Here is a 13,445-nt window from a genome sequence, read left to right as displayed (position 1 = left end):
TAATGAAGTATCAAATCGATAAAAATATTGTTTTGTCCGTTTTACATGGCATGGAGGAAATGTTTCAGAATAATCTTTCTCTGTAGTCATATGCAAATTAGCTGCATGCCTTCCTTGTTTTTCGACACACGCGTCCAAAATAGTTTCCGTAGCAATATTTGACCATGCAAACAATAGTTTCTATAGAAGTGGAAACGTTACTGTTGTATCCCTTTTGGACTTGAGAAACTTACTAAATGTTCAAGAGCGCTAGCCTTTGTTTTCAGTTATCAACGATGTGCCAACGGAATTTGTTGTTGAAAAAGTTGTTCATTTCACTCGTGTTTATTATTGTGGCCAATTTGCCAGATTTGACCATTTCTTCCAGCTATTTGCTAAAGTTTTCCTTTTAAGTGGTTAGCAAGTTGTTCATCATCATTTGTAGAATGGCATCACAGTTGGTTTGTTAGCCTAATGGTAAGAGCGCTGAACCGGCGGTGTTGCAAAAGTCAAGCGGTTCGAATGGCAGATATTAGATCTGAGCCCGCGTAAAAGCGGTTTTGTTTAAAGATGCACGCAATCGAGGCACTTGGGTCACAGTCTTGGTAAATTCTCAAACGTATCACTGTATATTTCAAAACAACTCGCATTTTACGCTTTTTTTTTACTTTATCGACAATCTGAAGCATTCAAAAGGTAAAGATAGCAATGGTTAGACATTGTATTGCATTCAGATGCAACAACCGGAGCGGTAACCCACATTGCAAGCATCTTTCGTGGCATTCACTGCCACTGAACATAGTTAGTAGAGGTAGTCCCCTCTACTAACTATGCACTGATTAACAACTCACGCCAGTGAGTAAAAATTCCTTTTAATGCAGTGAACATTTTGAAAAGGAATGGTTTTCCAAGTCATATGCTGGCCGGAAAGTCATCATCAATCGAACGTCTTCCTTCGGAGCCTTCCTTTTGGTTTCCTGTTCGGAGAAACTGAATATTGTCGGAACTGAGTCTGACTTAAGTCTTGCTTTCCGGCCAGCATTTGACTTGGAAAAGCCTTAATTTTCAAAATGTTCACTCTATAAAAGGAATTTTTACTTACGGGCGTGTTTTCCCGTTTGATCTTGACTAGCCAAGTCGCCAGAAGTTTCTTGTTGTTCCGTTGCAGCGAATGCCACGAAAGATGTTTGCAATGTGGTTTATCGCTCCGGTTGTTGCATCCGAATGCAATACAATGTCTAACCATTGCTATCTTTACCTTTTGAATGCTTCAGATTGTCGATAAAAGTAAAAAAATAGCGGAAAATGCGAGTTGTTGTGAAAAATACAGTGATACCTTTGAGAATTTACAAAGCCTTTGGCCCAAGTGCCTCGATTCCATGCTCTTTTGAACAAAACCGCTTTTACGCGGGCTCAGATCTAATATCTGCCATTACGTTCAAGCAAAAATTTTTCAGGTTTATTTTCGCAAATTAAAAGTTTCGTCTATAATTGCGATGAACCTCTTCTCGTTCCGCAGTTCCAATATACTGTATTCATATATTCATCATTTCAAAACGGTATTTGTTGAAGAGGTGAAATTTACATGTTTACTTTTTCAACATGACTGAGTCAGTTACGCCTGGTCACGCAACATCTAGTTTCAGAGGTTTGTCTTGTCGTCGAACCAAACGCGAATCCCGAAGATATGCAATATGATTGAGTCATCGAGAGTAGGAGAATCCTGCCGGGAGAAATTGAAAAATAATACAAACGATCGAAACTGGCATTTTAATAAACTCCTGCAAAATTCACATATCATTAATTTCTCGATATTAAGAAAATCACAAACCTATATTTACGCGTAAATGTTATTAATAACATCTCCCACGGTCACGGTAGTATTTTTTTACTTTCTTTTTTCTCTTTTAATTTTTGCGAGTTAAGAAAATCGCCACAAACTTAATAACGACAAATTTTGAGAGATTTTCGCGAATTTTCTCAGAAGTAAGTACGTTAATTCGCTGAGTACAACTGTTTATCAGGTTACTTTGAGGCTGTGCCTATTGTTCTAAAACAAACTCGCTCCACAGGCACCATCATTTGTTTTCCTGGGCTATGCAGCTTCTGATATAGTTTTATTAAAGCATTTGGCATTCCTGTATAAATGACATCAGTTGCTCAATAAGGTCTTTTTTCCTGTCTCTCGATTTAAATAGTTCTTCAAAAAACGAGATTTCTTTGAGCATTGCTACATTAAAAAGACTGAGCTTATTCTCCTTTGCGCACTCACACAGATTAAAGGCATCGTAGGACAGAGGATGCTGCGGCTTTAGTTCATTAAGGATGTGTTCCATCAGCCGTTGTCGTTCAGCTTCCTCTTCCTATAGGGACAGTTCCATCGGATTTTGCTCGATTTCTGAGGGTGTTCGTTGCCTTTTTCTGTTTGCTGTAAGGCGAGAGAAAAACCCCTACACTTGGCTCTTGATAAGCCACTCGTCTCGGTCAAACAACCTATTATTCTGCTCGTCTCTTGCCTTTCGCATATCATTTGAGTCTGCTGAGGGTCAGCTTTTAGCCCTGATTGTTCGCCTTGATCAAAATTTGCTGTTAAATAATTCTTAACTTTGCAACTGAATCTAGTGGATCCTGCTCGTGGCATGGGTAGGGCCCAGCCCATACTGACAGTGTTTACTGGAGGCATTGAGTCACGTAAAACCTGGTGGGTACTAGTTTCGCACTGTGGTTCGTCAGTGATGCTGACTGATGTAGTAAACCTCTCTGCCCAATCTCTACGGAGTTTATCATATACTGTTTCTGACAGCCTTTCATCCTTCACACAATGGTCCCCTACGTTCAAATGTAACTCGAGCTCTGAAAACGTTTGGAAACTCTTCGCGCATCCAGGCTCCGAACATTCAAACATGTCCATCTTTGAATCGTCCAAATCATCGTCTTCATTTGAACCCTCTGTTCCAGGAACTGTGTATTCATACACACGTGCATCGTGAAAAGGGAAGAACTCCTTACTTACAACGAGAGCGGTGACCCCTTGGTCATTTGAAACTAGCTGGTCGTAAGAAACCTCCTTGCCACGCCCTATTCCGTACGACCTCCACGCACGTATACTTTTTTTCCCCAAACTGGATGTTATGTAGCTTGCTAAAACAATCTATCTTGTTCACTTCTAAGGTTCTCTTAGACTCGTCAACTTCACATACGCACGCGGATGTACCTTTCACTGGTCTCTCAGAGAGCGCCTTTCTCAGGTCTCCCGCTGTTAGAATGTCATGTCCTTCGTTGCAGAAACATCAGATGCATGTTTTCATTGGGCACAGGATACGATCACACAATCCTTGCCATACTGTGACTCTGAAAAGTCATACCGAAAGACTTCAATACCTGCCCGCTGACCGATAAAAGAAGCTGTTAGGAAAACGAGCTCTGTTGCGTCTTGCCGGAAGAAAAAAACATCTCTTGCTACTGAAGAGAGGTTAAGGAAATATTACTGGTAAGATCTTCGATGTCCACTTCTCTGTAGTTGATGATAACTGAATTAGTTGGCGATAAGCGTGCAAAACAAACACTGCTGTTTTACTTAATCAGCGCTTCGTGGGAGATGAAAATGGCCATAAACTCAAAAAATACCTTGCCTTAGAAGTGTGGAATAATATGCTCTTCAGTTAAAAGAGACAGCTCTTTGTGTTTAAGAACATCGTAGAAAAAAATTTTTAAGGACACAATTTTAAATAATGCAAATTTGCATAATTTATTAACTATAAACACAGGTCTTTCCTCTTTAGAACACCAATGTTTTCAACTTAACGGCGAAAAAGTCGCATGATATGTATTTTTCAATATAAAAATCCGCTCTTCAGTTTTATTTTATGTTTTGTAACAAGTTCTCAGATCCCAAATTTACCTGTTGGTCGGATCGCGTTATCTTTGATTTCGATCAAAATGGCGAATATTTGTGAAATTTGCAAAGCTCTGTGCGACGCACCATGAAGAGTGCCCAAAAGTTTTATTCCATAATTTACTTATTAGGTATAAGTGTTTATAGGCTGTAATAGATTTGACTCTAGATCAGGTCCCACATAAGAGAAAATAGCTTTCAACCACATGTACCTCACGCATCCCAAATTTCAGTGCTGGAGGTAAGTATTTTGAAAAATTTGTAACTCAGTGAAAAATATATACAGTGTAATCATTTAACCGTTAACGTAGTGGCATAGGGTTGATCTTAGACAGATAAAATAGAAAGCTTTATAGAGTTGAAAATACGGCTTCAGCAGCGATCGACTTTTGTAGCTAAATTATGGAGGTCGGGGGGGAAACTGGGTGCCTTTGAGGTCACCTTGAAAAATATCTCGTAAAAATGAAAAAACCGGACTGATTCAAAATAAACGCAATATTTGTTCATGGGATAGAAGTATCGACTTTCACAGTAAAAATCAGGGAAATCGGTGAAGGTCCGAAATCTGCCTTATTCGTTCTTAGGTGGACAGCCTCAAAATTTCATTTTGTACAGTTATAGATAACTTGAAGACTCATAGTGACGATAATATTGTAGATGCATTTGATGTCTATCGTAGTCATATTCAGCTGGAAATGGTGTCGTAGACGAGTAAAACTTACAGTTCGAGAAGGTTAGCTTTTAGCTGTCTTAATTAGGATAATCTATTAAGCAAAGCAAAGTCGGGTAAGGTATAACGGAATCTGATCCCTTTTAGTGGTCTTCTTTATAAACTGTTGATACCATGCTATATAAATTTGTCCGATGGAGTTTCATTAGAGTCTCAGAGGCACAAGGTAATCCCTTGTGCCTGTTAAGTTAAGTTAAGTTAAGTCAAAAGGCAGGGGCCCGGTTCCCGGCGAATGTCCCAGTAACTTAACGGCACCGTAAAGCTGGTCTGTTTTCATTGTAGAAGGGGTTTAGAAGTTTTCAAAACTACTCAATAAAACTATTGGGTAAACAAAGAAAATGGACTGGTTAGGTTGCTAGAACCTACTTCCAGCACTAACACGGCTTTGGTGCAAAAATATAAAGAAAAACATAGGTGTGCTACGCGTGCAAGAGTTATTTTTTGTTGGATAGATTGGACAATTTGTGCAACTGATGTTTTCATTTTCGTAAAAGAAAAACAGCAGAACTTTCAACAAACTCACGCAGGTATTTTGTGGTCTGTTGTCTCTGTTGTCTAAATAATTTTGAGCATAAAATAAAATGCATCTGTAGTCTCCTTCTCGGCCTTTAATCTGTTTCGTGTCATCACGCAACGCCCTATCTCTTCCCCGCTGGAGGGAGAGCGAGTTGCGTGACGAGACCAAACGACGGTTCCGAAGGAGAGGAAGCTTGGTGCAGTTCCTTCTTTAGAGAAAAAATCAAAATCATTTGTTTACATTTAGTTGCCTCAAAACATTTTCCATGTAATTTATCACGAAAAGCAAACGGGAACAGGAACTCTGTCGTATCTCTTATAGACCCTAACCAGATATATTGTGATCTTTCCTCATCGAATGAGTGTGGAGACATGTATGAGAAAAGGATGACATTTCAAAGGAGGCTCCTTTATTGAATGTAGTCCATAGGCCAGGGTAGGTTATCCGTACCACTCAGGGAGAGAAAATGTGAGTATTTTCTGAAAAAGGTTATGTAAAAGAACGACCAAAAATCAACACGCGTGTTTACGAGTAATAAGTCATCAAAATATTTTGCAACCTCACCGGTTCCTGAGAGTACTCTCTCTTCATCCTAAGAGAAATAATCCTGGTTGCGGCTGCGCAGGTAAGCACCTGCCCATATAGAACAAAGAAAGCTGTTGGGAGGGTGGACCCCAGGAACGAGGCTGAGTCTTTGGCCGACATCATAATTGCGTTATTGTCAAGTCATTTCAACTAATAATCATAATTAAAACGTAAATTAGACCATTTCCTTAGGCCGAAAATTTGATATGATCAATGTATTATTTCTTTGCTTTATTACCAAAGAGCAGGTTTCGGACAGGGATTTCACAGTCGAAAATACTACGCCGTTATTTTGTTTCGCTCGATAATCCCGCTTCCCCCTTTTCTTCTTCTCGTGCCCTCTCCGGATTGAAGGAAAGAAAGAAAGGGCGAGGGAAAAATTAATGAAAAGAAAAAGAACAAACAAGAAAAGTAAAATAAATAAAAAGCGTAGAGAAGGAAAGTGGCGAAAACGGTGTTTAAAGTTTTGGGTGACGGGAAACGGGAAGATTATACCACCCCTCCCTTCTCCCATCCTGTTCGGGTAGAAAAGAAGAAAAATTTACATCTTTTATATATGTTACAGCTTATGGAATTGTTTATTTTTTCGGTTGATCATCATTATTATCATAGAGAGTGAAGTACTGACGATGTAATTAGGAAGTTAGCCAAATATTCTGTTGACTTCTTACTCCCATTCACGCGGAACCACTTGTGCTAATTCGTTTTCATGCGCGGTCACCCGTTGTCACTCGTGGTTACTCGTAGTTACCCGTGGTTACTTGGGGTCAGTCGGTCAGATCGCGTCCGTTTGGCCATATTTTATACATATTTGTTAGCTGATCATTGTATTTGAATCCCATAGGTTTGTCGTAACACTCATGCGTCTAGCACCTACTGCAGATGTTTTTTGGATTTTACTGACATGTTTTATCATTTTCAAACACAATTGTAAATGCATTAAATTCGAAGAAATGACTGAGACACACGAACCCTTATTGATATGGCGTTCCGGCATCCTGCTTGTTTGAGATCCTCAGTAACACAAATGTGCTTTTCAGTGACATAATAACTACAGAGTTCCGAGCCAAACTTGATTATATTTTTCCATGCAAACATCCATTATTTTCAAAAGCACAAACAAAGTACAAAACATGACCTTTCCTCTAACCCTTTAAAATTTCTACAGTTTTCATCAAGTTATTGAAACGTCTGAAGAAAGAAAAGATAAAGCCTTGGTCTAAGGTACAAACATTTTGAACATGTACGGTTAACACATATCAACATATAATTCTTCCATGGATGCTGTCAAAGCTGTTAGTAATAAAAGTTACATCAGTCATAATCGCAAAGTTGTATGTTGGTCTTTAAGAACATTGTCTTCGAGAAATATGAGGAAATATCCCATAATCGTTAGACAGGAAGTTGGATTGCTTGTTCCAAAATTGAAATTTCATCATATTTATAACTACAGAATGAAAGTAAAAAAAAGTAGATAAATGCAAATGAAGGTAGATAAATGGAAATTAAGGTAGATGAACGCAAATGAATCTTGGTTATATTTCAAGGCAAATGAAAGTATATAAAAGCGGATGAATGCAAACAAAGGTAGAGAAGGCAGATTAAAAGGAGATGTATGCACATGAAAGTAATTGAATGCAAATGAAAGTAAATGAAGGTTAATGAAGGTTTATAGAGGCAAAGGAAGGTGAATGTATGTATAAATGAAGACAAATTAATGTAAACTAAGGTAGATGAAGGCAAACGTAACGAATCGAAGGTATTGAAGGCAAATGAAAGTGGATATATGTATATGAATGTAGATGAAGATAAATGAAGGTAGGTAAAGGTGAATGTAAGATGCATATTTTCGCGCAAAATGGAGGCTGTTGCGTTTATCCTTCAAACATCTTTCAACGCGCGGGAAATTTTCTTTTAAAAAGCTTACCGTTAACGTTGTGGAATTTTCAATTTTCAGCGTTGTTTGATATCGTTTTATGAACAAAAAAAACATGTTCCTTCTTCTGTAACAACCACACAACGCTTTTTTATCTTGACTTACACTTAATAACGCAAAGTTTTTCGTAATGGACGTGAGGCCGGTTTGAAAATTGGGGATTATTACTTAGGGCGTATCCTCGGACATCCCCCAGACTTGTTGGGGATATTCGGTCACGTGATGCGTTTTGGCCTATCGCGCGCAAGCGAAAATATTTGTTGGATTTTGAGAGGGTATATAAAAAGCAGAGAATACATAATCCTTATACAACTACGTAAATTATGTATAGCGGGACATTTGGTGGGTAAATACATATTTCTTTTCATAAGATTCAGAAAGATGTTGTTCCTCCGCCCCACTCAACGCGGTCAGTGCATAGTTTGTTTACAGTGAAGGTGAAATGGTCGTGCCTGTGGCCTCGGCTCGAAATGGAAGAACCCAGTGTTAAGTATATTCTTGTACGTGATCGTTTCGGATATGCATTTGAAAAAAGCTGGCTCGGTCTTACGTCGAAGGCTATACCAATACAATTGTTACCAGGCGATTTGTTTGAACGTGATTCCAAGGCTGAACAGCCTACAGACCTAACTAAAGTGGCTGTTGTCGGAATTGGACGTACATCATCACGTATTGAATGTCGCATAGAGGATCTGACTGGACTATCTGTAGAACAAGCCAACTTGCATTTGACCATTTCTTCATTTGAAGGAAGATACCAAACATTCATAAGTGGGAAACGTTTGGCATTTGGAGGACGATTGTCACCCGGAAGTGCAGTTTTCGTTGAAGTGAAAGAAATATTAAAGACTTTACCTGGTGTTGTTCGGTTTAAAGGTGAATTACCGCCCAATCTGGGAACTTGGTTTGGAGTTGAGCTGCTTGTAAGTAGTTGTTAAGTTATTTCTAGGTTATTATTTTTTGTTAAGTAGTTGTTCAGTAAGTTATTTCTGACCCTCTTTCTCGAGGGTGAATTTAGTGTGCATTTGATGAAGCCTGGGATAAGGTTGAACAGATTACCTTTCTCCTTTTAAGCCATCTAACCCTTTAGTGTTGAATTTGTTTTAGTTTTGTCTTTTTTGTTTGTTCCTATGGGCCATCTACTCAGCCACAGAGTACCATCTAAACACCAGTGGGTTTCCCTTGAACTCTCTACACAAACTAAATCACAAAACATGACTAGCAGCAATGTTGGGGACAAAGTCAGCCTTTATTATTACAAGTTTACAAATTAACTGATATTTTTACGAATATGAAACTCTTATGTGACAGATATAAGCTATAATTCAAATAATACACAAACATATTACAGAGAGGCTGTCTAATTAAAGAAACAAACAAAACACAAACAAAACAAAAACATATGAAAGACCAACACAATAAAATACTGGAAGGGATGAGGGAGAGGAAGAGGTGGTGGTGGAAGGAGGAGAAAAATTGGCCTCTAAGCGTTTAAGTGAGGTATATTATGGGCTAACAAGCCAACCAATTGAGCAACTGAACCTAAAGTGTTTAGTGTTCTCCTAAGTGCCAGGCATAGCAGTATTTTTATTAGAAAAACAACGACTTCCTTCTTCTAGACAGTACCCTGGCTTCAGCTGGTTTTGTGTTCTTGCTTACTGATCACAGTGGCATAAATGGTGGGTCTTAAAACTGAATTTGTCATCAGGAAAATTTAATTTTTCTCAATAGAGGTGTGAGGATGGTTTAGTGGCCTTTGTTAACTTCTTTAAGGGAAAGTACGGTCTATAAAAAGTTTATCTCAATTAGTAGACTTTTTCCTCAGGAAATCGAAAATAACTGCCATTTCGTCCAGTTTTCTTTTTATCAGCAACAAGAGCGCTTTGAAGTTGCCCATTTTTACAACTTTTGTGGTTAGAAAAACGCCATCTTGCATATTACGTCAGTTGTGACGTAGCAATAGTCAAATTTTGTTCGGCCCTTCGTCCTTGATGACGAGTTTGACCTTTGTGAAAACAATTTCTAACACTCCTTATAATTGAAATGAGGTGAACTGTCGTGTGGTTGAATGTCAAAATACACACTAAAATTCTAAAGGAAAAGGTGTAAGCCTCCACAAGCAACTGGGAAGTGAAATATTAAAGAAAAGTTGGCCGGCAAAAATAACCCGGCGAAGACGGCTTGGCAAACCCTGCAAAACCTCAACTGCCAAAACATAGACTTCCAGCGAGACATACAGACATGTAAGTTTTCCTTGTTGACCCTCGCTTCGAACTGAAAGCGGATGCTTACCTTTTCCATATTCAACAAAAATTTCAGTAATCTATACTATTAACTTTTTCAAACCATTTTGCCGTAAGCGAATAAATTGAAGCTCGAAATGGTGGTACACCTTGTGTGGTAAATTCTCAGTCGCCACCCTTAACAAAACCGATTTTCAACTGACATCATTCGCTTTTCCAAGCAGTTTATAAATATACACTGTCAGTTCCTAAAACTGTTATGAGTCCACCGAGTAAATTTTCTTTACTCACCATTCACATTCTCCTGAAAAAAAAAAAAAAAAACTAAATGACATTTGATACATCGCCGGCAACTAATCAAGACACGTTTGCGATAAATAAAAATTATACTTCGTTAGGTAGGCGCCCATATTTCACTACATCGTGTCGGTTGGACACCACAAAAGTAATATGAAAATATTTATGTCTTCCAACCAACTACTTCACGTAATTATGCAGGGCCTATGCTATCAAACAAATCGAAAGTTTCATTTCAGACTAGATTTACACTAGAGGAGAGTTTTCCGGATTCGTAAATGTTTCCGGATTCATCAATTTTGGAGTATTCGGATTCGTAGGCGTTTACACTGAAAGGATATTCGGATTCCTGACCGTTTACACACAACGACAATTCCGGGAACATTCGAAATGGAATGGTGACCAAGCCCAGTGTTGTTTCGTCGTTCGATCAACAAAGTGAAAATGCCTCCCCCAAAAAAGGCTAGATTAGATCCAGATGCCACTGAGGCAAATTTGAGTTGGACAAATGCCAAGCAGTCTACGTCGTCGGCAATTAAGTGTGGCTGACGTTAAACTTCCTTGCAATAATAATTTGCGTTTCTTCAGAAATACTGCGGTACACATGGTAAAATTTATCGACTGAACCTGCAACAAGATTAGGCAACCGGAGATCGCCAGCAATGTTAGCACCAGATCCATTTTGGTTTCACCGCAAACTCAAAAGATTGCAGGTGGAAATAATATCCGGATTCGAGAAAAAAGGCGGTTACACGACAAAACTTTCCGGATTCAAAAGTTATCGGATTCAAAGTTCCCACTTTAAATTCCGGATTCAAGATCTCCGGAGACACGACCAAACCGGGAAGTTTTTATTTCGGATTTGTCCACTTTCGTGTAAACGGCAGAATGAATCCGGTACTAAAACGTTTCGGATTCATCACGAATCCGGAACAATTTCCTCCAGTGTAAACCTAGTCTTAGTTTCAGTTATATTGAGATGATTTCTAATGTAAACACTGTATGACATAGGCGACTTTCTGGCGCGCGACGAGAATAACAAAGCTCTACTTCACGAATCGCGACATTTCAAACAGGTTAGAATGAAAAATACTGCGTTGAAGGGAATTCTAAGCAATAAAGATAGAAAACACCATTGCAAATAAAGGTACATGCTGAAACAGACAACATTCAATTCGTTACAATTTACTTCTGCCTTTTGTCTGCGTCAATTTTGGCAACTTAGGGTTTCTAATCAATTTTGTCAGTGTTTACACATACGAAGAATGATCTTCAAGCCAATCATTTCTAACTTGTTGCATGCCAACTAGGGCTGTCCTTAGTTCCAAGTGACTCGTGTTCAGTTATACACCGAGGCTGGGTTCTTCTAACTGCAAAGATAGTTCGTCTCATTCCAAGGTAGCAATGTAAAATGAATCCGACGCGGGCACTGCGGTCTTCTTTAGCAAAATAACTATCATTCCACAGCTTGGATTTGTTTGAGAAAAAAACTTTGCCTTTCAAATTGAGTGGGTGTCCTAGTACATTTACTTCTTAGGAGCATACATTCTCGTTTTCCGTAGATTTCTCTTAGCAGTTGCCGCAAGAGAACCCTGACCACTCGCGATTTACAAGACGTGAGCGACTGAGCGGGTCGGCGTTTCTTCTTGAAACTCATTTTCCTGACTTTCTCTCCCTTTCTCCCCAACAGAGGTATCTCCTTCCCCTGAAGACGAGCATGTTTCGTTTGAAACATAAATAGATGCATCACACCCTCTCGGCTAGATTAAAATCTAAGTCGAGAATTTAATGAGTTCCGCTCTCCTCGCCGCGGCTTTCCTTGTTTACATCCATTTCAGCAGGAATATCATTCTCGGAGACCCAGGGGCTGTGGGTCGATTTCAAGTTAGGGCATGAGGAGCCCCTGGGGACATTGTATTACAAGACTGGTTCCAAACGGTTGCAGTCGTTCTGCCATCTGATTGGTGCCAGAAAATCTTTGTGTTTTTCTGTCCAATCAGAGTGAAGTGTGCTTTAGAGTCCTTTCGTGTGTTTTAACACGGACATATACTAGTAGCTCAGTTGCTCACTATGTTTGTTTGGACCGTTCGACGGAGATTTGCTCGAGGTGAAAAGTTTCAGTCGAAGCACACAATGTAAAAGAAATCGATCAGATTGTCCGCGAAAATCTTACCGGAGATTATACTGAATTTGCAGGTATCACTAGAGAACCTGTTTTAAAGTTTGCGAGGTTTGTATACAACCCGATGGTTGCAGTCATTGATATGTCGCTTTAAACGTTAAACGAGATTTAAGCTTAAATCTTTCTAGATTTTTTGCATAATTTGCTGTGACTGAAACTTTGCCAATCCCGTGAAGTTATTTAGTCGCACGGGCCACGCAGGTATGTCGGGCAACTGGCGCTTTCGCCTACGTAGCTATCTGCTTTCTCTGCGCCCCAAAATCTAATCTTAGTAGTAAAGTCGTTCACAATACGGCCAAGGTTGCAGAGAACGTTAAGTTCGTGGACGACCTCCAGCAAGTGCTAAGAGAAAGCTGAGCTATGTTTCCGGTTAGCTAATTTAAATCTGAACAAAAACTTATTAACGAGAACATCGTGGGAAGGAGAGATGTTTTCGGGCAGTTGCCGAAGGGGTTTGGAAAGAGTTTAATCTTTCAACTGCTGTCTAGAGTGTTGAAATTCTTGAGCTAGGAAGGCCACGGATTCTTTTGTAGTCCCTTGGTCATTGCCATTTCACCTCTTCTGTTGATTGTTAAAGACCAAGTTAAATACCTTTGATCATTGGAAATCGATTCGATGCTGTTTTCAATGGGAAAAACAAAACCAAAGATCAAGAAATATTGGATAGAAAGGGCGGGTTTGCTTTGTTACAAATGTCAGCTTAGTAGTACAGGGTCATCTACCCACATCTAATAAGCAAAAGTTTCCACGCTTAGCTTTTCTTTTTTTTCAAGCGAAGATGAGATTAAATTTTGGCACGCACAGAAAGTTGCGCAAGTACCAGTTGCTCGACATACCTGTGTGGCCCGTGCTACGAAATAACTTCACGGGATTGGCAAAGTTTCAGTCACAGCAAATTATGCAAAAAATCTAGAAAGATTTAAGCTTAAATCTCGTTTAACGTTTAAAGCGACATCAATGATTGCAACCATCGTGTTGTTTACAAACCTCGCAAACTTTAAAACACGTCCTCTAGGGATACCTGCGAAAGTATTCAGTATAATTTCCGGTAAGATTTTCGCGGACAATCTGATCGATTTCT

At 39.2% G+C, this 13,445-nt stretch overlaps 1 protein-coding gene and 1 pseudogene across 1 annotated transcript; one reads left to right on the top strand and one right to left on the bottom strand.

Moving 5' to 3' along the window:
* Window positions 1-2,314: 2,314 nt before the first annotated feature.
* LOC148734605 (uncharacterized) lies at window positions 2,315-3,287 on the bottom strand (annotated as a pseudogene).
* Window positions 3,288-8,112: 4,825 nt separating this feature from the next.
* LOC111318940 (uncharacterized) lies at window positions 8,113-8,580 on the top strand. Its single transcript, XM_022921788.2, has one exon. The coding sequence runs from the start codon at window positions 8,113-8,115 to the stop codon at window positions 8,578-8,580; it is 468 nt and encodes a 155-aa protein (XP_022777523.2).
* Window positions 8,581-13,445: the final 4,865 nt, after the last annotated feature.

This window comes from Stylophora pistillata, chromosome 3 (assembly GCF_964205215.1).
Source record: "Stylophora pistillata chromosome 3, jaStyPist1.2, whole genome shotgun sequence".
In the NCBI taxonomy this organism is placed as follows: domain Eukaryota; kingdom Metazoa; phylum Cnidaria; class Anthozoa; order Scleractinia; family Pocilloporidae; genus Stylophora; species Stylophora pistillata.
Note: the sequence above shows the minus strand (reverse complement) of the source record. Positions and strands in the feature narration are given on the sequence as shown.

Coding starts and splice junctions, on each gene's coding strand:
- LOC111318940 (XM_022921788.2), top strand. CDS start 8,113: ATGGAAGAACCCAGTGTTAAGTATATTCTTGTACGTGATCGTTTCGGA.